At 38.2% G+C, this 27,007-nt stretch overlaps 1 protein-coding gene across 6 annotated transcripts in view; it reads right to left on the reverse strand.

Moving 5' to 3' along the window:
- The window catches only part of RNF111 (ring finger protein 111), a 111,326-nt gene that overhangs the window by 75,547 nt on the left and 8,772 nt on the right, over positions 1-27,007 (reverse strand). For 2 of the 6 annotated variants that reach the window (XM_079914581.1, XM_079914579.1), the window contains exons 1-2: positions 5,430-5,756; positions 4,468-4,514 (exon numbers count right to left, since the gene is read on the reverse strand). The exons of 1 other annotated variant lie outside the window; for it this stretch is intronic. In XM_079914581.1, coding sequence (XP_079770707.1) covers positions 4,468-4,514; positions 5,430-5,438 — 56 coding nt within the window. In that variant the 5' untranslated portion in view covers positions 5,439-5,756. Of the gene's footprint in view, positions 1-4,467; positions 4,515-5,086; positions 5,360-5,429; positions 5,757-27,007 lie in introns of those variants that run through there. 3 more of the 6 variants (XM_079914583.1, XM_079914582.1, XM_079914584.1) reach the window with 3 other exon arrangements.

Here is a 27,007-nt window from a genome sequence, read left to right on the forward strand (position 1 = left end):
AGAAATACAAACCCATTATCAAAGTCTAATTTAAATTTAGTTTCTCAAAAGATGTCCTGATCCAGAAAAGAAGAGATTATTTCTATATATAAATAGATAACTCAAAAGCAAATTGGATTCCCCACTGTAAGGACCCAGGGCTCCTTGGAGAATGGCTGATTCCAGGACTGAGACGTGCAAAAAGAGAGGAAATACTCCAAAAAAATTATGAGAGTATGTCAAAAAGACACAGAATCCAGGGTAGAAAGGCTCCCACTGGACAAACCTGGGACAATCTGAGCATCAAAATAAATAAAGGCAATAATGGAGTATAACCCATTGAGTAAGACAGGAAGTACATAAGTCCATATAGATAACAGATAGATAAAAGGATGCTTCTGCCCTAAAACAGAACGCCTATTGACATAAAGAAACGGAGTCAGAAAATAACCATTTTGCAACCATCAATATAAACATCAGCACAGGCAAGAATCATCAATGGATGTTAAATCCAGGAGGGAAATTTGATGAAAATACAGATCTGATTAGAAGCAGGATATATGCTCTATCTCAAAGTTATCCCCACAGACTGCTTATTAGGTGAGAGGGGAAAAATAATTATACGTTCCTGTGAAGAAACCAGACAACACCGTGACCAGGTAACTAAAAATTAACATCACCAATGAGGGGCAGACCGATAACAGGTACTTCAATATCATACCCTGAGAAAGATACAAAATCCCCCGCTGGGGATGCATAACCTGAATCTAATTACGAGGAAACATCAGACAAATCCAAATTGAGAATACTCTATGAAATATATAGCCTGTATTCTTCAAAAATGTCAATACAATGAAAGAGAAAGGCTAAGATACTGTTCCAGATGAAAGGAGACTGAAGAGATATGACAAGTAAATGCAATTTGCAATCCTGGCCTGGATCCTATGGGGAAAATGCTACAAAGGAACAAATGCTATTACTGGGACAAACTGACAAACCTGGAATAGGGGCTATAGATTAGATAGATTAGATAATATAGTATTATCAATGTTAGATTTCCTGAATCTGGTAACTGTACTGTGATAATGCAAAAGAATACAATACACAGTGAATATTTAGAGACTTGGGCATAATACATTCAATTTACTTTGAAGTGACTCAGAAGAGAGCATTAAAGCAAATACAACAAAATTTTAAAAACTGGCAAATCTGACTAGAGGATATTGAAGAGTTCTCAGTACCATTTTTTAAACTTTAGGTTTGAAATTATTTCAAAATAAAAAATTTAAATAAAGGCAAACTGGGATGTCAAAAGGTGGTAAAGTAAAAAGGTGATTTATTCCGATGCCCTATAGAACATATGAATAAGGGAAATGAATACAACAGTGACTCAGACTGGCACACAGCTGCATACAGAACTTCCTAAACTCTCAATTCTCTAGAAAAAGAAAAAAACAATTTTTCTTTGGCCACACCATGCAGCATGCAGGATCTCAGGTCCCCAACCAGGGATTGAACCTGTGCCCCCTGCATTGGGAGCACAGAGTCTTAACCACTGGACCGCCAGGGATGTCCCAAGAAAAATATTTGTTTAGTAACCACATAAACACTAAGATGCTGATCCTGTGTACCCTCAGGAAAACACAGAAATCTATGATTTCATGTTAACACAGTCCACACTGAGGGTCTCTCTCTTCATCCAGCAAACCATAAGCTCCTGATAGGCAGGCCTTAAGGTCCTGCTCTTTGTTTTAACTCAAGCACTGACACAGTGCCTGAAATACAGTACTCATATTTGTTGACTAAATGATGAATGTTTAGAAAGAGGAACAAAAGTCTACATTTTATCAAAACTGGGAGGAAGAGAAAAAAAAGGAGAAGACATCTAAATAGGGTATAAATTATTTTAAATGCACTTTAAAGTAAGAACATTTTCAAACCTCACAAAAGGAGAACAATATTATTACTACACATATACCTATCACTCCAACACAACAATTATCAGGATTATTCCACACTTGCTTCATCTAACTCATCTCTCCCATCCTTTCTTTGCTCGGAAGTATTTTTAAACGAATACCAAACAAATTTCTCTTCCTCATTCTTCAGTCTCCATCTCTAAAAATGGGCATTTTCTTACATAAACATAATGCCATTAGCATCCCTCACAAAACTAACAATAATTCCTTGAAATCATCTAATACCTATCCACATTCAAATTTCCTCCAAAGTGCTTCAAAAATTACTTTCTACAGTTGGTTTGAGTCAGGATTTAAACAATGTCAACACATTACATTTGGTTACTACACATAAATATTTTTAACCTTCCTTTTACAATTGTCTATCAGTAATTATGAAAAACACTAACAGACAAACCAAACAATTAATTCACAATTGTAGATTCTCCAGAATCAAACCCAATCTAATGTATTTACCGTTTGCTTTGTCTGCAGCACTCTTCCTCCAGATTGCCACTATGGCTGACTCTTTTTAATCACTGATCGCAAATCAAGTATTACCTCTAAAAAGAGGCCCTTTCTAACCTCTCAATGCACAGTAGAGCCCCACTTTCATTCATTCTCCATTACATGCCCCTATTTTCTTCATGGCACTTACCACTACATAAAGCTATTCTGTTTATTGTTTCCCCTAATAAAGTATCCACTGCATGAAGGCACAGTGCCTTCTTCACTGAAGGCCAAGAATAATGCCAAGAACATGAGACAATCAATAAATACTTGCAGAATGATTAAATAGTAATGCAGTACCTCTATCTAAAATGTAAGCTCAGTTTAGTATTTGTTTTTAAACATTTGTAGCTCACTCACTGCTCACGCCATGGTAATAAACTGAGTACCTGCAGAAACTTGGGCCAGCTGTTACCAAAACACTATGGGATGCAGCAAAGAAAGAACAGAGATGTAAGGCATTCAAATGCATTTCTGGAAATTCACTGAACAATGATTATGGGTTTCTGAAAGCAAATTACCCAGGATGATTTAAAGAGCATTACCAGGAGTAAAAGTTTCATTTTTTAGTATCATATGAGAGCTAATCATGAGTAATATCTACAATGGGACAGAAGCATTATCTAGAACAACAAACATGGCTCAATCATTTGTTTTGTTTCTTTTTTTCCCCCTGTCTCTAATATATACATACCATGAAGGAATTAATACTCTCAGTATAGCATTTCTTTCTGGGGACTGGATCATGATGAATACGATTAATACCAAAAACACCTAACTAAAAATGCAAACCATTAAAATTGGGACCTAGAGAAAACTAGAGTTACCTATCCCACACTTCTCATTTAACAGTTGAGAGAGATCTGAAGCCCCGGATGGATAATCATCCACAAAGTCACAGATCTAATGAATAGCAAGCAAAGCTAGATTTAAAATCCAGATCTCCTGTCTCTAGCCCTACACTCTTTATGTATAATAATGTCACCCATAGAATGTTAATGTCAAGTTATAACATACTTTACCATCATTTTTAGTACTGTCACTTTTTTTTTTTCCTATTGAAATCCTAGCCACCAGGGGAAATGTCAAAACAAGGGCACATATAATTACGCTCTAAGTAAAGCATGTTACAGAAACCCCTCTTTGACAAAATAATACAAGAAGCATCTAAAAAATTTAATTGGTTTGATTCAATGAGGTTTTTATTCCACATTTTAAATTTTAAAGTGAAAATAACTATTTAGGAGTATCTGCTGACTATTCCTTTGCTTTAGATGAGTAAATTGCTGATCTCTTATCTTAAAGATCAGTATAGCTATTTTTCAATTATCTGTAGAAATAGAGTACTGAAGTGAAATTTGTCACGGTATAACCTCCACTGCAATGCATTTTTCACCAAAATGAAATTATTTTTACTATATCTTTTGTCAAAAACCAACTCTAGTGAAAGAATTAATATGCAAGTGACCAAGAGACACCAAACAAAAGGGAAAAAGTGACAGAAGGATCCATACACACAAGATACAGCTTCCCTGATGTACAAGGAGAAACTCTAATCTTCCTAGTTTCCCTACAATATTGTTCAGACCAATTCATAAATACCCTCACCAGTTCTTAGAATACTCCTCTGAATTGTAGAGGCAAACAAATGCACAGGAGAGAGATGTCATTTGTCCAAGGTTAAATGACAAGAAATGGACAAAAGTAAAATAATTCAAGGCTTAAAAAAAAAACAAGTTAAGATTCTTTTCAGAGTGAAAGGGCTTCTTTCTCACCTTACTTGTTTTGTCTCACAAACACGACCAAACACTACTGTTTTGTATGAAAAAATAACCTGGTTCACATTGACATGAAAATTTTTACTAAAAAACATATAGTAATGAAATATCAAAATGTAGATTTTTCACCCTAATAAAACCAAGTAAAACCAGTATTATAAAACTTCTATGTAATACCTTAATCACATACTAACATTTGAAAGCAATGACACAAAAAACAAAAATGGGAAAGGAAATGGAACCTTAGCTTATCTTTTCCCCAGTCTGTTCTTTTTGGTTGAAGAGGTCCCTAAAACAAGAAAATTAAACATAAAACACCAAATGAAATAAAGTTTGGATTAAGTCAGGTTCAAAAAGCTTTATGAACTATAAAATGAAGTCTATGTCAGCTGGCATTTTACCACCCCAGCGAGTTCTAAATTCATACTGCACATAAACCAAGAAACAGGAAAGCATGCAATACAATGGAATCACCCCACACTACAAACATGAACAAATTAAATGGATACCCTATACTTCCTGGCATTTTTTAAACGTTAAAACTTAGACGTGCGTTAAGAACTTATCTGTAAAGATCTACTATAACCTATGTAAGAACTATGGTGACAAACCTCTATTTCTGCAGCATAGAACAAATATTTCCAACTACAACATTGTTACTGACTCTGATAAATTCTCTAAAAACAGTAACAAAAATATCAAGCTTCTTTTTTAATGACCAACCAGCCAACTCTATACAAAAATCTGACGGGTCTGTATCTCAGCTGTTCTGCGGTCTACGTTTCCTTGATCACAGAAGAAGGCAACTCCCTAACCGTCAGGGCTGACTTAGCGCCCTCCAACACCCCGGGTGCGGGTTACCTTCATCACTCCATTGTCAAATCGCACTCCCACGCCTCAGTCCTCAGCCCCCATCCTAAGACTCTAGAGAGAGTCGAAAAAGGGAAAGAAATCCCTTCACCCACAGCCCCTTACTGAGGGGGGTGGGTGTGTCTGTAGACAAATGCTTTGCTCAAACACAATTAAATCTTCTGCGGAGACCCAGACCCTAAGTCACTACGCAGCCAGCAATAACCGGCCGGTCGCCGACCCCAGCCTTCCGCGGCCGCAGCCCTTCCTCTTTCTCCCCTCCAGCCCGGCCCCTCCCCCGTTGCGCGCACGCGCGGCCTCCAATCGATCCCCTCCCCCCCCCCGCCCTCCTCACCTTAATCATTAGCAACCCTCTTCCCAGGCTCCGGGAATCACTGGCCCAGGAAGGAAGACAGGAGATGTAAGGGGGGAAGAGGATGCGTCGAGAGTCAGTGATCCGCGCCTCGGATGTTGGCCTAATAGGCCCCTACAGTCAAGAGCAGCGTCTGTCACCGCCACCAAAACTGTACGAGCGGCAGCGCCTGGATCGGCCCAGCTGACCCGGCTTGGGTTCAGAATGCCTAATTTGGTCCCACGGGAACTCCTTTCCCGAAGCTGCGAGCGTTTCTATGCTGCGCAGACCGATCACCTCGCCACCGTCGCCGCCACTGCCGCTGCTCTCCGGCCGCCGCCGCCTAACCAATCCCTCCTCTACCGAGCGAGCACGACACTGGGGCCTTTACGACAGTTCGCAAAGTGAGAGCGCAGTAGCCTTCTCGCCTCCATTAACATCTGTTTGTTTCTGCGCTTGCTCAGATTCTCGTTTCTCACCGTGCCGCCCCCTCTTCCCCGAACCTTCCCCTTCGAACTCGCTTGATCAGTCTGTTGGAGAAACCGAACGACGTCATAAAGCTCTTTATTTTACTTTCCTTGGTGAAATGCGGTCAGTATTTAAACAAAATGCTGAGTACGTCTTGGCTGATTTTTTTCATAACTAAAAGTTACAACTAACCACAGAATTATTGACAGTACTTAAGGTAACAGACAAAAACATCGTGGTTTAGTGTCTTTCGCAGCAAACGATACTGAAATCATACTTGCCAATGACATGGAGATCATGGTACCTCGCCGTTAAGGTGAATTTGCTTCCGAAATCAGATCAAAAGTGGTGATAGGTATCCTGGGAACTAACTGTACAATCACATACGCCTTCTTACTTATTTTATAAAACTCAGTAGATAACAAATGCTTCATTACGTGCATTAGGAGGATATAGGGGAAAAGGATGTAGGCTTTGGAATCAGTCAAACTTCCTTTCAAATCTCAGTGATGCCAGACTTAGAGAATGAATTTATGGTTAAGCGGGGGTGGGGGGGTGGGAGTGGGGAATAGACTGGGAGTTTGGGATTGACATGTACACACTGCTATGTGTAAAATAGATAACCAACAAAGACCTACTGTATAGCACAGGGAACTTTGCTCAATATTCTGTAATCTAAATGGGAAAAGAATTTGAAAAAGAATTCTAAAAATTAAAAAAAAAATCCCAGTGATGCCAATTAACAGCTAGGTGTCTAATTGATTAGACCTTTGTAAATCTGTTTCCAGAAAGGAAGGATAGGAGAGAAGGAGGAAGGGAGAGAGAGAGGGAGAAAAGAAAAGAAAGAAAATATCAATTATACCTCAATTTAAAAAAATAAAATAAAAGCATATTTAAAAATAAAATAAAAGCATATTTAAAAAACTAAAATAAAAGCATATTTAAAAATAAAAAGCATTTTAGTTAAAATGAAAGCATATTTAAAACCTCAGTTTCCTCCTCTATAAACTGAGGTAACATCATTTCTCTCAAAGGGTTCTTGTGAAATTAAGACAGTTCACAACGCTTCAAGCATTACTTACCAATTAAGTGTTCAATAAACATTAATTCCCTCCCTTTGTCATCAGCTTGTCTTTCTCAATACCCTTTCCTTTGTTCGTTCATGTTCTCCATATTGTTCAGTGAAGAAAATATTTTAAAATGATAATGATAATAAACAAGAAAGGGTAGCAGATTGTGTGGGGAGACCAGAAGAGCATTGGACTAGGATTTTTCCTCAATCCTCCTATTTTCTCACCTAAATAAAAAATTCTTCCTCAACTATCTTATCTACTGCCATGGTTTTAACTGTTATCAACTTATGACTTCATAAAGCCATGTATTTCCAGACCGAACCATTTCTCTAAGGCTCTTGACCTATGCTCTTCAAAAAGGTAGACACTAGCCACATGTAGCTGTTGAGCACTTGAAATGTGGCTAGTACAAACTGAGAAGTGCTGTGAAATCTATACATCCAATTTCAAAGATACAACACAAAAAATTATTAAAATCTCAATAACTTTTAATATTGATTACATGTTGAAATAATAATTTGGCTATATTGGGTTGAATCGATGGTTCTCAAACAGGGGTGATTTGGTACCGTCTCCTCCCCCCGAGACATTTAACAATATCTGGAGACATTTTTGGTTGTCACAACTTGTGTGAGGAGGGAGCTATTGGCAACTACTAACAAGAGGCCAGGGATGCTCTAAACATCCTACAATTCACAGGATAGCCCTACACAACAAAGAATTCTCTGGCACAAAATGTTAATAGTGCAGTCAACAAATCCAAGGTTAAGTAAAATACACTATTAAAATTAAATTAACCTATTTCTTTTACTTTTTAAAATATGGCTACCAGAAAATTTTAAATTACATTTGCAACTCACATTATACTTCTGTTGGACAGCATTGACTGGGATCTAGACCCATATGGCTGTTTACTGTATATGTCATTTCCACTTTAATGTGGCACAGGCATTTCTAACATATCGTGTCCAAAATAAATAAATGAATGTACATATACGGTGTTTAAACCCCATCCATCTCAGTCTTCCCTGTCTCAATCAATAGGACCAAGTTATCTAACTAGGAACATAATGGTCATCTGTGATAACTCTTCCTCACACCCTACCTCTAATTAGTCAATAAGTCCTTCCAATTCTGCCAGTGAAATATCTCATATATTGAAAATCGACCCATTCCTCTCTGTACTCTGCACCAGTCCAGGTCTTTAGTATATTTAGAACTATTCATTTATCAAGTACTTACTATGTGCTAGACATTGTGCTGCACATTGTGAGTACTAGGTACATAACCACTGCTTTACTTGAAATATTTTACAAGATCCAGAAAGCAAACCCACAATTTACACTGTAATGTGGAAAGTAAAGGACGATACACTCATGTTCTGAGAACACGAAGATGAAACACTGTAGTCAAACCAAGAGAAGATGAATCACTGTAGTCAAACATTAAACCAAAATTTAATGTTTAAATTTTGCAACATGAATGAAGACAGTTAAATAAAGCAAATAGAGAGAGCATTGCAGGCAGAAAGATCAGCACATGCTAAGCTACAGAATCCTCTAGTTGAAACAGCATGAAACAAATTCTTTACTAGGATTGACTGAATGTGTCATGCAAGGAAACTATCAAAAGATGAGGGAAGAGCTTCCCTGGTGGCGCAGTGGTTGAGAGTCTGCCTGCTGATGCAGGGGACACGGGTTCGTGCCCCGGTCCGGAAAGATCCCACATGCCACGGAGCGGCTGGGCCCGTGAGCCATGGCCGCTGAGCCTGCACAAGGATGAGGGAAGCAAAGTAGATAGAAATATATTAAGTAAGGTTTTTGCTAGGATAAGGAATTTGAACTATTTTATATTTTAAACTATGAGAAGCTATTAAAGGAAATCAATCAGAGGAATAAAAATCAGATTTGACTGTTAGAGACACCATTATATAAGCAGAGTAGAGGACAGATTGGAGAAGGGCAAGAGAAGAGGGGCAAAGACCAGTTGGAATTGCAGGTAAAAAGTGATGAGGGTAGTAGAAATGGGAGTAAGAAGCAAGGGACAGATACAGAAGATAAAAAGATTGAATAACTAAGTGGTTATAGGAGGTGAAGGAGGAGAATCTCAGAGGCTTCCAGATTTATGGTAAGTGGTTGGGTGGTGGCACCATCCAGGAAAGAGACACAGGCTTGAAAAACCCAACTTTGAGGGTTTGGGACTTTCAATTGCATGGGATAAGGGAGGAGGTTGAGAGAAAGGAAAGTATTACTTCTTTGGGGGGCAAGTCGAGTTTGAGATATCTAACATTTATCCAAAGTGGAGATTCCAGTTAAGCTGTTCAACATATGTGTCTGAAGCTTAGGAGAGAGGTCTGGGCTGAAGACAGAGATTTGGACTCATTAACTTATATGTGATAGCCAAAACAATGGTTTTGATGAGGTCACACAGAGCGTAAATGAGAGGAGACAGATACCTGGGGAAGTCTGGTATTTTAAGAGTTGAAGAATGAAAAGGAGTCCCAGAAGGATATGGATGGGCCAGAACAAAGGGAGAAACAGGTAACGAACAGGACCAGTGAGAAAAAAGTTTTCAATAATGAAGTGAGTAATGAAGGGTATGTTTGGCAGTATGGAGATCTGTGAGTAGGAGCAGTTTCGGCAACTGGTCTACATTTTAGAACACAGGTTCTCAACTGGGGTTGATTTTGACCCCCAGGGGTTATCTGACAGTGTCTGGAGATATTTCTGGTTATTACAACTAGGTAGATGTTACTGGCATCTAGCAGCTTGAAGCAAGGGCTGTTGCTAAATATCCTACACAGGACAGCGCCCCAGCAAAGAATTATCCGACTCAAAATGCCAACAATATTCCAACTAAGTCCTGGTTTAGAGAGGACGGAACAGTGTAGTTACACAAGGATCAGTACTTTGTCATGAAATTGGTAGTAAATGGAAAAAGAAAGACACATATCAAGCAGGATATGGAATTTTTAAAAGGCAGAGACTTGAATCCTATTGGTATATTGACGGGAACAGAGCCCGCTGAGAAAGAGAGGTGAATGATCATGGGAATAAAGAGATGCTCAATGGAAGCAGAGGAAATGGGATTCAAAGGTCAGATGGAAGAATTAGCGTTAGATAGGAGAAGGGCTAGTCCTTTCACTGAAGCAGGTGGGGAGAAGGAGGAAGTGATTGTATAAATGAATTAAGTTTGTTAGCTTCAGGGGGCAAACAAACTCAGGCTTGCTCATTGAATGGCCTTGATATCTCTGTAAAATGTGAGGTAAGGCCATCTACTAAGACATCAGGTTTGGAAATGGCTTGGTGGAGAGTAATGAGAAGAGGTAGGTTTAAAAAAATCAGAATAGTTACTAACATGATGGCAGGGCAGACAGTAGATGGGCAACAAATCAAAGCCAGGAAGCCCAGAGCAGAAAAGGGGTGAGACTGAAAGGACAGGTGCCACGGGTTGTATTTAGGGGAATAATAGCAGATTATAGGGGTGGGAGATATCTCTCATCTGAATTACACGCAATAGTTTCCTGATTTCTATGTTTCTACTCTACGAGCATCACCCTACCACTCCCAAATCCACCTTCAACCACTACCAGCGTATGGCAGAAACTGAGACACTAAGTTAAAATTCTTCAGTGATCCTCCATCACCTTCAGGATAAAATCCAAAATCCTTAGCTTGGCAAATAAAGCTCTTCAAAATCGAGATTCTCCAGAGCCATCTCACACCACCTCTTTCTACAATCCTACTCCTTGCCCCCACTTAGACTTCAGCCGACTTCTCAAACTCCTTGCATTCTCTAGAAAACGTATACTGTTCCAAGATCTTCCTGGCTTTGCACCTGCTATTCCTTCTGTGCAAATACCCTCGCCCTCCCCCCCAACCCCTGTTTCATCTGCTTAGCAAACGCTCATCCATTCCTCAAAGCCCTCCTCCTTGAAGCATTTCCATACCTCTCTCCTCCCACTCCCACAAAAGACCTAATAATTACTCTGACTTTTGTACTCTCTTCAATCTTTGTATATACTTCTGTTAGAAGCATTATAATTATTTATATACATACCTGTCTGTTCCAAAAACTAAGATCAAAAAAAAATATATATAATGTCCTTCTCTCTTTAGTAGAAAAATATCACTCAAAAATATTTACTGAACTTACTGAATAAGAAGATTGGGGTTCTACAGACTTGTGGTTGCCAAGGGGGTGCGGGGTTGGCGGAGGGATGGATTGGGGGTTTGGGATTAGCAGATGCAAACTATTATACATGGAATGGATAAATAACAAGGTCCTACTGTATAGCACAGGGAACTATAGTCAATCAATATCCTGTGATAAACCATAAAGGAAAAGAATATGAAAAAGAGTGTGTGTGTGTATGTATGTGTGTGTATATATATATATATATATATATATATATATATATAAAAAACTGAATCACTTTTCTGTACAGCAGAAATTAACACACAACATTGCAAATCAACTATACTTCAACAAAAACTAGTATGTAAAAAATGGATAACTAATAACCTGCTATATAAAAAAAAATTTAAAAATTAAAAAAAAAGATTGGGGTTCTAGTCTTAATTCTGCACTAAGAAAACAGAAATTCTTAGTCTTAATCAAATCACTTGAACTCTTCCAAAAATTAATTTTACTTACTGTGAAAAGATCAGGGGTATTCAACATATAGTCCAAACCAAATTCTGCCTGCTGGGAACTGCAGCAAAGTAATGTTTACCAAATTAGTCTGCACACGTGGGCCAGTAGTGCCTAACTATCTGGGAGACAAGAATTTAAGGAGCTTGTTCTAAACATGGAAATACTGAGCTGTATTAATGGATCACCTGCAATAAATGGGAAAAAAGGAAATTTTCTACAAATTATTGAAGTCATAGGGAAAGACTTGTATGCCCACCAACCATTGCATAAATACTATAACTCTATAATGTTTGCAAGTGAGAGTATGCGTATGTGGTCAGCTTTGTGAGCTCTGGAAGAAAATGGAACAAAGATTGGGGATTTGATGCAATGAAGGGATTTGGGGAACTTGTTGAAAATATTTACTAAAATATTTCCTCAGATGAAAAGTTTGGGGAAGAATTAAAAGGATCTAAGAAGTGCACTGGTCAGAACACTTAGTGATTCACAACATTTTACTTTCTTATTGATGTACCAAGGTCTCACTGGAACTTGAAACTAAAAGGAAAATTTTATAGATTCCACAACACTGCTGATTTAGTTGAGGCAAGGCAGGTCCTCATTAAAATTTTATATATATAATTTGATTTCAGACTATAAGATTGCAAACAGAGACTGTGTTTGGCTTGAAGATTACAATCTTTATTATACGTACAGAGAGTGACAGAGAAAAACAGAAGCAGAAAGTGAGGAGTCGTTAGGCACAGCACTTATTTCCTACTGCTAAACTGCTTTGAAGTCAATGAAATCATTTTGAAAAATTGAGGAGCTCTTTGGTGGAATGATAACATCAAAAGATAGGATAACTTTCATGAATATATATCACTTTTTAAAGTTTCTCTGATTGTCTTTGGAATATAACCTTCAAGGTATATTTGAATTGTCAAGCACTAATACTATCCGTGTGGCTCAGTTTTTGAAAAACAAAAATTATGGACTAACAAGGAGACACACAGTCTGCCTGGAATTTGGTAGACAAGCATTTGAAACTTCCAGTATCCTGAAATATTTCTGGCTATCTGGCCAAATTCTGGGCATGCTTGAGGCCACGTGGTCCTGTGAAAGTATATTTTTAAAATAAAACTGTAGAAAAATAAAAGAGAAAGCCACCATTCACCTATGGTTATGTAAGCCTAGCATCACACTGAGGTTTCCAGATTGATTGACAACTGTTTTAAGAATAGTTTAGTCTGTTAATTACTAGTATTTTCATACACTTTGTCAAAATTGGTCACAGGCTTACCAATTAACTTTTACAATAAGTTGTTTTAATCTTTTTAGAATGTTTTTGCAATTTTTTAAAAAATTTCTTGTTTATTATTTATTGATTTATTTATATTTTTATTTTTGGCTGCATCGGGTCTTAGTTGTGGCACGCGGGATCTTTGCTGAGGCACGCGGGATCTTTCCTTTCGGCGTGAGGGCTTCTCTCTAGTTGTGGCATGCAGTTTTCTCTTCTGCAGTTGTGGCGCATGGGCTCCAGAGCGTGTGGGGCCTGTAGTTTGCAGCACACGGGCTCTCTAGTTGAGGCACTCAGGCTCCGTACTTGTGGTGCACGGGCTTAGTTGCCCCGTGGTATGTGGGATCCTAGTTCCCTGACCAGGGATCAAGCCCGGGTCCCCTGCACTGGAAGGTGGATTCTTTACCACTGTACCACCAGGGAAGTCCCCTGCAATGTTTTTTTTTTTTTTTGCGGTACGCGGGCCTCTCACTGTTGTGGCCTCTCCCGTTGCGGAGCACAGGCTCCGGACGCGCAGGCTTAGCGGCCATGGCTCACGGGCCCAGCTGCTCCACGGCATGTGGGATCTTCCCGGACCGGGACACGAACCCGCGTCTCCTGCATCGGCAGGCAGACTCTGAACCACTGCGCCACCAGGGAAGCCCCCCTGCAATGTTTTTAAAAACCATAATTTCTAAAGGGTTCACTTCTGTAAGCAGTAAACAAAACTTTAAAAGTTTAAGATCATTAAAAAGTTAGTCTCATACTCTCCAAAGTCCCATAAAGCTCTAACATTTCATGATTTGCTTCAGACCTAATAAGATTTATGTGAATGCTGTGAATATTACAGTTTCAAGCGTGATTTACAGACTGGTAAATTATTTGCAAATTCAGAACAGGAAGTTAAGATGTTTCTATGTACTAGCTTGTTATTTATAGATTATGTAAAGTTTTCCAAAAGCACTAAATGTTTCCCTAAACTATATTAGTATTTATTTAATTGCTTAACATGTATCTTGACAATGATTTTGGATTACAGAATTGTAAACAGAGATTGTGTTTTGTTTAGTTTATAGATTGTACAACTATATCAGTACATTTAAAATACTGATATACTCGGGGAATATTCAAAAGGAAGGATATAGAAGAAAAGAGAATGAAATGAAACTCTCTAAGTAATAAGAGGAAATTTTAAAAATATTTAACAACTTAAATCTGAATGCCATTAGTACTCAGGACTTCTGATAAGATTTTAATTATTTTTAACTTTTGATAGAGCATAAGTCACTATTAACACTACTGTTTCAGAAATCTGGAAAGATTGGAGATTTTAGTTTTAGATGTTTACTTTGAAATTTAACTCAAAAATTTTAAGTTGTGAAAATATAAATTGGTCAAAGTTGATGATAACCAAACTCTGAAAATGTATTTATTTGGATTATAAGGATAAATAAAATGTTTCTACCCTGAACCCTTCAAACACTAATTTAGGATTGAGTTAAACTAGGAAAGAGTGCCACCTACTGAATCAAAATTATTGAAACACCTCAACATTAAGTTCATTTTCAGAACATCTGAAGTTCTAGCATCAAAGCTGTACATTTTAGAGAATCTTCATACAGAAAATACCCTCTGCAAAATTATTCAACTAAGTATTTCCTTCTAGTAGAAGAATAGCAGACTGGTCATGTGTGCTTATCGTGCCCGACATCACCCGACAAATGACAAAGGAATCAAAATGGTACAAACCCAAAACAACAAGAGAGTGGGAGCGTGTCATAAGCAAGCAAGTTATTCCACCAAATATCTGAAATGAGATACAGAACAGGTGACTGCTGAGGCAGAGTGAAGAAGCTACACCATGAAATACTACCAGAGGGGCTGTACCAATTAGGAAGCTGATACGCTTTGCAGAATACACCAGAGGCTAAAGACTCAGGCCAAAGACAAGGAAGGCCAAGGAAAAATATTTAGAAATTAAAAAGATTAATTGTAAGTCTGTATGTGTCATGGTCAAACCTCTCCACGCCTCTCTTCACCACATAAAGAATGTATAGCATCTAGGATTTGAAGTTCTAGGCTAAAAACAAGGGCAGGGAGTTCTGGAAAAACAAAAAAGAAGAAGGAGAAGAAAAGAAAACAAACAGATTGAACTAGTTGAGATCTAGAACGGCTGGTGTGACAGCCCACACTCAATACTTCAATTGGAATACTAATAGGTCCCACCTGCCAACACCTGCCTGGCAGTAGACATCATCCTTTTACACATTTAGTTCTTATACTACATAATTTTAAAACATTTAGTTTTTATACTACATAATTTTAAAATATTTATTGAAAACCAAGATATGCCAGGTATTTGAGGAAAACTTGTAATGTGAAAGGGACCAACCTAACATTAAAAGAAACTGCAGAGAGTAAAGATAATTTAACATAGGGAAGGGGAAAATATTTTAACCCCACTAATATCCTCAGAAATTTTTAAAAAGTGACACTGCATCCTTATAACAGAAAAAGGATACTAGGAAAAAAGCAAGAAAGAATGCTTGGAAATTAAAATGATGATTTCTGAAATTAAACTTCAATAGAAAGTTTGAAAGACAAGAGCAAGAAAATATTCCAGGATGTAAGACAAAAAAGGAAAGGAATATGAGAGAAAAGGTAAAGAGTTATAGAGGACCAATCCTAGAGGTAAAATATCCAGTAGAAGTTCCAGAAAGGGAGAACAAAGAATATGGAGAGAAGAAATTATGAAAGAAGTGATAAGAAAGTTCCCAAACTGAAGAAGATTTCTGAAGTTCTAAAATTGTTTATTCATTCATCTCTCGAGGGACACTCAGGTTGTTTCTACCTTTTGGCTACTGTGAATAATGCTGTTATGAGCACTCATGTACAAGTCTCTGTCTGAGTCCCTGTTTTCTATTCTTTTTGGTGTGTATGATTTCTATGAGTGGAAATGTTGGGTCACACCGTCACACTTAGCTTTTTGAGGAACCATTTTCCTCAAACTATTTTCCATAGTGGATGCACAGTTTTATATTCCTATTAGCAAAATATGAGGGTTCCAGTATCTCCATATCCTGGCCAACACTTGTTATTGTCTGTCTTTTTTATTATAGTCATCCTAGTGGGTGTAAAGTGGCATCTCTTTGTGGTCACACTGTTTTACTCTCTTAGTGATTACTTTAGAAATTCCTTAACTAAACCGTATTTACTTAATAAAACCTAATACTGTGGGACTTCCCTCGTGGTGCAGTGGTTAAGAATCCACCTGCCAATGCAGGGGACACGGTTTCAATCCCTGGTCCAGGCAGATCCCACGTGCTGCAGAGCAACTAACCCCGCAAGCCACAACTACTGAGCCCACGTGCCACAACTACTGAAGCCCACGCACCTAGAGCCCATGCTCCGCAACAAGAGAAGCCACCGCAATGAGAAGCCCGCACACCACAACGAAGAGTAGCCCCCCGCTCGCCAAAACTAAAGAAAGCCTGCGTTCAGCAACGAAGACCCAATGCAGCCAAAAATAAATAAATAAATAAATAAATAAAATTTTTTAAAAACCTAATATTGTTACCTTTATTATCCTCCTGGGGAAGAATCTAAACGGTGTAACAGCATTTACCACATACACCCCCAACATGCACACACATCACTTGTGATATTTTTGTCATGTAGTATTGTAATTCTATATCATTTAAATGCCACACTGTTATTTCTTCACACCCCCTGCTTTCACAGTCAATGTGATTTAGATTTATTCTCATAATTATCATTTTCTTTGGTCTCTATCAATTTCTGCATCTGATCTTTCATGCAAGATGATTTGCTTTCTGCATGATGAACCACTTACAGAATATTCTTTAAAGCTTATCTCCTGTTGGCAATATCTCTTATTTTTCTCAAAAATGTATTAATTTTACCCTCTTTATTGAATTATATCTAGAGGGGTAGTTGTTTTCTTACAGCACCTTAGAGGTAACATTTCACTGCCTTCTGAAGCTCTTGTCATTGAGATGTCAGTGTTGGGTTTAACTGTAGCTTGTTCGAACTTAACATCTTTTTTTTGTGTGGCTGTTTTAAGATTTTTCTCTCTCTTTTTTTTCTTTTTTTCCTTTGGCTGCGTTGGGACTTTGCTGCTGCACACAGGTTTTCTCTAGTTTCGGTGAGCAGGGGCTACTCTTTGTTGCAGTGCATGGGCTTTCTCTAGTTGCTGTGGCTTCTCTTGTAGCAGAGCACGGGCTCTAGGCGTGTGGGCTTTAGTAGCTGGAGCACGCAGGCTCAGTAGTTGTGGCTCGCGGGACCTAGAGCGCAGGCTCAGTAGTTGTGGTGCACGGGATTAGTGGCTCCGTGGCATGTGGGAATCTTCCCGAACCAGGGATCAAACCCGTGTCCCCTGCATTGGCAGGCGGATTCTTAACCACTGCACCACCAGGGAGGTCCTTTATCTCGTCTTGATGTGCTGAAGTTTTATTTTTATGTGTTTAGTTAAGGATTTATTTTTATTGGGCTTTGTAGGGATTCTTGAATCAGATTATTAATGATCATCTCTTCAAAATATTGCCTCAGATCCATTCTTTCTCTTTTTCTTCTGGGACTTCAGTTGAACACGTTAGGTCTCCTCACTGTATCTGATATATACCTCTCTCCCTTTATACTGTATTACCTATTTTTTAATTTCTCCTTGCTTCATTCTGCATAGTTTCTTCTGAAATTTATTTGAGTCACCTAATTTGCTCTTCACCTGTGACTAACCCACTAATCAAAATTTTTTAAATTTGGTATTAAATTTTCACTTCTGGATTTCATTCTCCCCCCTACATCTGTTATGTCACTTTTTTATAGTTTACAGCTCCCTGCTAAAATTTTCAAGTTTGATTTTATCCCTTGAATGCAATAATCATAGTTTTGTTTTATTTTGTTTTGATTTTTTAGTTTAGTTTAGTTTTGCTTTGTTTTTATCTGCACCTCATAATTCCAATTTCCAGAGTCCCTGTAAATCTTTTTCCGCTATTTGTTTTTCCTGCTGGTTCTAATTCATGGCATCTTTTGTCTCTTTGTGTGCCTCTTTATCTTTAATTATATTCAGAATCCTGGGCTTGAAATTTTATTACAGACATCATCCTAGATCTGTTCCCATACAAAGGGGTTTTGCATGTATCGGCCAGATGCTCAAGGTGGTCAGCAGTGCCAGACCAAGATGTGGTTTGCTGCATCACCACATGACGTGAAGGGAGACAGCAATCCATATCCTTTCCCCCAGAGTATAGACGTGTCATGGCCCTAGCACAAAGTTGGTGAACTCCATCTACCAGTCCTCATTCCTTCAGCCCAGCAAGGCTTCCATAAGTGCAGCTTAGTCTTTCATCTGCCTTCTTAGGATTGGTGTACATACCTAGGACCAAAGTGCTCCTGAAACTAATGTAATGTGATGTGTCAACTATACTTCAATTTTTTTAAAACATCTTTATTGGAGTATAATTGCTTTACAATGGTGTGTTAGTTTCTGCTTTATAGCAAAGTGAATCAGCTATACATATACATATATCCCCATATCTCCTCCCTCTTACTTCTCCCTCCCACCCTCCCTATCCCACCCCTCTAGGTGGTCACAAAGCACCGAGCTGATCTCCCTGTGCTATGCAGCTGCTTCCCACTAGTTATCTATTTTATTTTATTTTTTAACATCTTTATTGGAGTATAATTGCTTTACAATGTTGTGTTACTTTCTGCTGTATGACAAAGTGAATCAGCTATACATATACATATATCCCCATATCTCCTCCCTCTTGTGTCTCCCTCCCACCCTCCCTATCCCACCCCTCTAGGTGGTCACAAAGCACTGAGCTGATCTCCCTTGTGCTATGTGGCTGCTTCCCACTAGCTATCTATTTTACATTTGGTAGTATATATAAGTCCATGCCAATCTCTCACTTCGTCCCAGCTTACCCTTCCCCCTCCCCGTGTCCTCAAGTCCATTCTCTATGTCTGCATCTTTATTCCTGTCCTACCCCTAGATTCTAAAAAAAAAAAAAAAAGTGCTCCTAAATGGCTTATGTCTTTGGACCCCTAACCTCTCCCATATCTTGCCTTGTAATTATTTGCTATAATATTAAATGTTTCATGATTTTTTTTTAATTTACTTTTTTATTTGGTTGTGCTGGGTCTTAGTTGCAGCAGGCGGGCTCTTTAGTCATGGCTCGTGGACTCTTAGTTGTGGCATGTATGTTGGATCTAGTTCCCTGACCAGGGATCAAACCCAGGCCCCCTGCATTGGGAGCACAGAGTCTTAAACACTTTGCCACCAGGGAAGTTCCCTTTTTAATGAGTTTTAAGAAGACTTTATAGCTTATCTATCTTTTTAAGTTACATTCAGTGAGAAGGTAGGTAAAATTTATTTAGTTTACCATAATTTAAAGCCAAGTAACCTGCCTTCAAGTTTTAGTCTCTGGGGTTTCCGTTTAGTTCTCACTGTATGTCACTCTCTCCCTAAGTAATTTTATATGCTACTTCATGTATAAGCTGATATTTCAAAATTTTATATCTTTGTCCACATATTTCTTCTGAGCATCAGATATAATATATTCAACTGCCTATTCTACATCTCCACTTGAGTGTCCCACAGGAACACCCAAACCCAACATATACAGAATTGGATCTGCATCTATATGTCAGTGATTCCAGTCCATATAAATAACATATGTATTCCAGTAATATGTATATTATTTCATTCAATTTCTAAATCTTCCAGCTAGGCATTATCACCAAAGTTTTAGTTTATATTTCCATGATCCCTAGTGAGATTGAATACTTTTCATTTGCTGTCATGCCAGATTTACGGAAAGAGAATCAGAGAGTATAAGTCATTTTCCATAATCTCTAACTCTACTGTGACCTTCTAAAGTCTAAGTCCTTTGTTTTACTCACGTTTGTATGAATGTTTGTTGAATAATTCAATTAAGAGTCGTAAAGGGTCTTAAGGATCATCTAGTTGAGTCATCCTATTTTCCACTAGAGAAAAATAAACCCTAGAGAGATCAAGTAGCTTTCCAATATCCCACATCAATTTAGTTAGTAGCAATAATCGATTCTGGTTTTTTCATCTAAGAGGTACTATTGCCTTGAACTAATCGTTAAGTGAAGTCAGCTTTATTCACATTTTAAATGAGACAATTATAGCTAAGACAGTTTAAATTACTTGCCCATGGCCAATATGAAGTGTGAAGCAGTACACAGGGACAAGATGCTTCACAGTAAAAATATTTTTGTTGTTGGAGGAAGCATATTTTCCACTGCTTCACCTTTGGTTTATGCAACAAAACCTGTCTTAACAATGAGATAATGAACTTAGAAATGCAATCTAAAATTTTGAAACTATGACTTTTAAAATGTGAAATACTCACTAATGCCTTGCTATAAGTGCTACTTTAAATGAACCATATTTTATTATATTTACTTACGTGTTTAAACATTCCCAATCCTATTCTCTAATAGTATTTTCAAGAGCTTAACGTGAACACAAGTAACATCAGGGTAGAAACCTAAATAGAATGAGACTTTAGATAAACAATGAAAAATAAATGAGGATAGGAAAATTTAGCCAGAGGTAATTATGCAGAAATACATAGTGGAGAATCCTGGACAAATTCCAGATAAGAGCCACAAACCTAGCTTTAGATTCCTTTCAGCCAAAAGCAATAGGAAAATGCAGTCAGTTACAAGATTCACAGGTATCAATAAGGTAATATGCCTCAGAAGAAGAAATTTTCCTTACATTGAGACCTGAAAGAAATATTATTAAAGGGACACCGTGTGACAGTAAACATGCCTGTAATGATTATCATGGTGAGTTTCATGAAGAGAAAGGAGCTGAGGAGACCTATACCACAGTGAGATCCTCCCATAGCTCTTTAAGAAATTATTATAATAAGTCTTAAAATTAGATAGTGTGAGTTCCCAAATTTGTTCCCTTTTTGAAAATTGTTTTGCTCTTCAAGGTCCTTTACATTTCCATATAACTTTGAGAATCAGTTTTCCAATTTCTACCAAAAATGTATGGGATTTTAGTTGGAACTGGGTTAAACCTATAGATCAGTTTGGATGTAAAGGACCTTATTATTATAAGGTAACAATAATCAAGACAATGTGGCAATCCTGTAAGGATAGATACACAGCTCAATGGAACACAAAGAGAGTTCAGTAATAGTTCAAAACATATATGTTCAGTTGATTTTCCATAATGTTGCCAAGGTAATTCAATGGGGCAATTAATGTAATAAAATGAACTTTGATTGTTATCTCACACCATATAAAAAAATTAACTCACAATGGATCAGAAGCTTAAGAGTTAAAACTATAGTACTTTCAGAAGAAAACATCAGGTAAAATCTTTGTGTCCTTTGGTTAGGCAACTATTTTTTAGATAAGATGTAAAAGCATTAATCATGAAAATAATGACAGACTGGACTTCCTAAAAGTTTAAAAGTCCTGTTTTTGAAAATACTCCTAATAAAACTATGGTAGAAGCTAGAGAACAAGAGGAAATATCTGAAAGTCATATATCTAAAAGAGGACTTAGGGACTTACCTGCTGGCGCAGTAGTTAAGAATCTGCCTGCCAGGGCTTCCCTGGTGGCGCAGTGGTTGAGAATCTGCCTGCTAATGCAGGGGACACGGGTTCGAGCCCTGGTCTGGGAGGATCCCACATGCCACGGAGCAACTAGGCCCGTGAGCCACAACTACTGAGCCTGCACGTCTGGAGCCTGTGCTCCGCAACAAGAGAGGCCGCGATAGTGAGAGGCCCACGCACTGCGATGAAGAGTGGCCCCCGCTTGCCACAACTAGAGAAAGCCCTCGCACAGAAACGAAGACCCAACACAGCAAAAATAAATAAATTAATTAATAAACTCCTAGCGCCAACATCTTCTTAAAAAAAAAAAAAAGAATCTGCCTGCCAATGTAGGGGACATGGGTTCAACCCCTGGTCTGGGAAGATTTCACATGTCGCGGAGCAACTAAGCCCATGAGCCACAACTACTGAGCCCGCAGGCCTAGAGCCCGTGCTCCGCAACAAGAGAAGCCACTGAAATGAGAAGCCTGGGCACCGCAACCAACAGTAGCCCCCGCTCGCCACAACTAGAGAAAGCCCATGCACAGCAACAAAGACCCAACGCAGCCTAAATGAATGAATGAATGAATGAATGAATAAATAAATAAAAGAAGACTTATATGGGACTTCCGTGGTAGTCCAGTGGTAAAGAATCCACCTTGCAATGCAGGACTCTGGTTCGATCCCTCATCTGGGAACTAAGATCCCACATGGTGCGGGACAACTAAGCCCGCGTGCTGCAGCTAGAGAGCCCGCATGCCTCAAACTACAGAGCCCAAGCGTTGCAACTAGAGAGAAGCCCGTGCGCTGCGATGAAGAGCCTGCGTGCCACAACAAAAGATCTCGCGTGCCACAATGAAGATCCCGTGTACTGCAAGACCCGAAACAGCCAAAAATAAATAAATTATTAAAAAAAAATAAAAGAGGACTTATATGCATACTATTAAAAAAACTTTAAACCATAATAAAAAATAAGACAATGAACCCAATTTTTATTAATTTTATTTATTTATTTTTATATTTGTTTGGCCGCTCCACACGCAGGATCTTAGTTCCCCAGCCAGGGATCAAACCCGAGCCCCTTGCATTGGAAACACGGAGTCTTAACTACTGGACCACCAGGGAAGTCCCAATGAACCCAATTTTTAAAATGAGCAAAAGATTTGAACAGACACTTCACCATATATACAGATGGCAAATAAGCACATGAAAATGTATGCAAAATTATTAGGCATTAGAGAAATGCAAATTAAAATGACAATAAAATGACACTACATATCTACTAGAATGGTTAAAATTTAAAAAAACTGAGCATATTAAGTGCTTATAAGAATTTAGAGCAACTGAAACCCTCAGATATTGCTGGTGGGGATGGAAAATGGCATATCTGGAAAACAGCTTGGTGGTTTCTCCAGAAGTTAAATATACAATCACCATATTACCTATTTCTAGGTACCTACTCAAGGAAAATGAAAACATATGTCTATACAAATACCTGTGTGTGAATGTTTATAGCAGCAGCTTTATTCATAATATTCAAAACAACTCAAATTCCCATCAATTGGTGCATGGATAAACAAATTATGGTACAACCACATAATGGAATCCTGCTCAGCCATTAAACAGAAGGAAGTACATGCAAGAACATAGATGGAGCTCAACAGCATTAAGCTATGTAAAATAAGCCAAAACTAAAAGGTTTCATAGTATATGATTCCATTCATATGACAAGTTGGAAAAGGGAAACCAATGTGACAGAAGTTAGGTCAGTGGTTGCCAGCAACTGGGAATTCACCAACACTCACTTCCAGGACTAGTGTGATTTCATCTCATATTTAAATATCTAATCCAGGGACTTCCCTGGTGGCGCAGTGGTTAAGAACCTGCCTGCCAGTGCAGGGGACATGGGTTTGATCCCTGGTCTGGGAAGATCCCACATGCCTCAGAGCAACTAAGCCCATGCGCCACAACTACTGAGCCTGCGCTCTAGACCCCGCGTGCCACAACTACCGAGCCCGTGCACCTAGAGTCAGTGCTCCACAACAAGAGAAACCACTGCAATGAGAAGCCCGCACACTGCAATGAAGAGTAGTCCCCACTTGCCACAATTAGAGAAAGCCCATTCACAGCAATGAAGACACAACGCATCCAAAAATAAAATAAATAAATAAATATATTTATATAAAAAATAAATATCTAATCCATTTGGAATTCATCCTGGTGTTAGAAATGGATTCACTTTGGTTATTAAAAACCCCCAATTCTGATGAGACATTACTACTACCTATTAAAACAGCTAACATTTTTTAAGTGACAATACCAAATACTGGCAAGAATGTGGAAGAGCTGGCTGTCTCAAATTGCTAGTGGGAATATGAAATGGTACAGCCACACCGGAAAAGTGTGACAGTTTATTAAAAAATGAAACATACTTACCACATACCTTTTCCTCCTCTAGTTTTTGATGCTCTTTTTAAATTAGGGATATTAACTTTTCATTTTTGACACAGCATTCACACTCCCGGGCATCTGTCCCAGGAAAATGACTGGAATCTACACACAAATCTTTACATAAGCGTAGAAAGCAGCTTATTTGTGATAGTTAAAGGCCAAAAGGTTTTTTTTCAATAAGTGAGTGAGTAAACAAACTGTGGTACCTCCATACAATGGAATACTAAATAAAATAAATCTAAATAATATAAAAGAATAAAGGAACAAACTATTGATATATGCAACACCTTAGATCTCAAGGGACTTATGCTGTATAGAAAAAAAAGACCATTTCAATGATTCTATTTCTGTAACATTCTTCAAATAAATTATAGAAATGAAGAATAGATAAGTGGTTGCCAGGGATTAGGTTTGATGGGGGTGGGGGAGAGGAGTGGGTGTCCTACTAAAGTAGCAGCCCTAGGGAGATGTTTGTGGCAATAGAATAGTTCTGCATCTTGATTGTAGTGGTGGTTACATGAACCTGTGTATGACAAAATGGCGTAGAATTATACACATGCATTGTACCAATATCAATTTCCTGATTCTGATATTGTGGTATAGTTACATAAGATGTAACCATCTAGAGAAACTGGATGAAGTGTATATGGGAACTCTATTATTTTTGTAACTCTCTTAACTGTATCTTCTGTTTTTTTAAATGAATAAATAAATTTATTTATTTATTTATGGTTGTGTTGGGTCTTCGTTGCTGCACGTGGGCTTTCTCTAGTGTGGCGAGTGGGGTTGTTGCAGTGTGCGGGCTTCTCATCGCAGTGACTTCTCTTGTTTCAGAGCACAGGCTCTAAGCACGTGGGCTTCAGTAGTTGTCGCACGCAGGCTCAGTAGTTGTGGTTCCTGGGCTGCGGAGCATAGGCTCAGTAGTGGCACATGGGCTTATTTGCCCTGTGGGATCTTCCCAGACCAGGGCTCGAACCCGTGTCTCCTGAATTGGCAGGTAGATTCTTAACCACTGTGTCACCAGGGAAGTCCCAATTGTATCTTCTGATGAGCAAAATTCTTAATTTTAATGTAGTCAAATATATCAATCTTTTCCTTTGCAGTTAGTGCTTTTTGTGTCATTATAAATATTTTTTTTCCTAATCCAAGGTCATAATAATATTCTCCTAATATTATCTTTGAGGAGAGACAAATCTAAGGGCTAACCCTCATATCAAGCCTGCCTGTTTGAGCAGGGACATCAGTCTTCTCCTGCATGTGGACCTGGATTTACACCACTGGCTCCAGTGGTTCTCAGGTGTTTGGACTTGGATTGGAATTATGCCAATGGTTTTCCTGGGTGTAAAATCAGGAAATCTTCTTGATCTATAGATTTAAGAAGTCCAACAAAGGCCAAGTAGGATATGTTTTTTGAAAACAGACATGAAGATGCATGTCCAGATTGTAGATAGCAGATCTTGGGACTTCTCAACCTCCATAACGATATGAGCCAAGTCTATATATGTCTATGTCTATGTCTATGTTTATGTCTATGTCTATGTCTATGTCTATCTCTGTCTCTGTCTCTATCTATATATATCCTATTGGTTGTATTTCTCTGGAGAACCCTGACAAACATCCAAATCTCAGAGTAATTACATTAAATGTTAATGCTTTAAATATTTCAGGTAAAAGAGATGATTGTCAGCCTCGATTAAAACAAAAACAAAACCAAAACCAATCATATGCTAGTTAGAAAAGCACATTTAAGGAACACACAAAAAAGGCTGAAGGCAAAACTTTGTAAACACTCACCAAGAGAAAGCTGGTATAGTATTAAAGGGAGAAAAACCCACTAAAGATGAAAGGCTCATTTAATAATGACGAAGATATAACAACTGTACTTTTGTATGCACCTAATAACAAAGCCTTAAAATATATAAATTAACATTTGACAGTTCTACAAAGAAAATCAACAAATCCACATTCTTGGTGGGAAATTTTTAACCCACCTCTGTCGGTAAACAATATAACAAGCAGAAAGAAAATCAGTAAGTACATAGAAGATTTGAACTATGTATTTGGTCAAGCATTCTGTTATCTTCAGAGGGAGCACGTATCTAATTTACTTCCTCTGTCATTACCAGAAGCTATACACTTTTCCATTAGGAGAAGGATACAATAATGGAACTATTGCCAACAGTAAATATGGAGGTCAAGCAAGGGTATTTCAAGATATAAAAGATTTCAAAGCCTACCTGAAAGTAAGAGTAAAGAACAAAGATGTTGGGCATGAAGATGGTAAGAAGAGACTAAGGTGTCTCCAGAAAAATGGAGTGAATGGTATAAATTGGGACCTAGCTTTAGGACAAAGGAAGAAAGCTCTTTTGGGGAATGCAAATAAACTTTGATGGAAAACAAGATGTTACATTTTTAAAAATGCAGTAGGTTTGGAATCCTCCTAGATCTTCCATTTACTAACTCTATGATCTTGGACTACTTATTGACATTTTTGAACCTCAGGTTTCTCTTTCCTAAAATAAGGATCATTCTATCTATCCCTATAAGGGTTAAATGTTTCTATTATTGGTTCTCAGAGCACTGTGTATTTCTCCTTCATTCCCCTAGCTACATTTGCAATTTTACATGTGCTTTTAAGATTGATTGTGTCTTAGTTTGCCTCACAAGTGCAGGCCAGTCTGTTTTCCTTCAAGCAATCAGTATTTATTGAGTTTCTACACTGTGTTAGGAGCCCACAAAATGGTGAACAATATAGATGAGGTAATCATTTTCTTCCTAGAGCTTGGCATGCCTGGCAGGTAGTAAATATTCCATAGATATTTGTTTAATGATGAGCTTTTATAAAAAAACAAATTAACATAATGAGTTCCGTGTCTAAGGGAGCGACTGCAGAGGCTTGGGACCAACCGTTGTGGGTAAGAAGCTTCCTCAGCCAGCTGAGCGCTGAGCAGGGAGATTCAAGGATGTTTCTGGGGAGAAATCCCAGCACAAACTCAGAGAAAATGGAGATCCTTTGAGTGGGATGTGAATACACTAAATACTCAATATTGGGACCTTCCAGGAAAATG

The sequence above is a fragment of the Stenella coeruleoalba genome, assembly GCF_951394435.1.
Source record: "Stenella coeruleoalba genome assembly, chromosome: 2".
Lineage (NCBI taxonomy): Eukaryota > Metazoa > Chordata > Mammalia > Artiodactyla > Delphinidae > Stenella > Stenella coeruleoalba.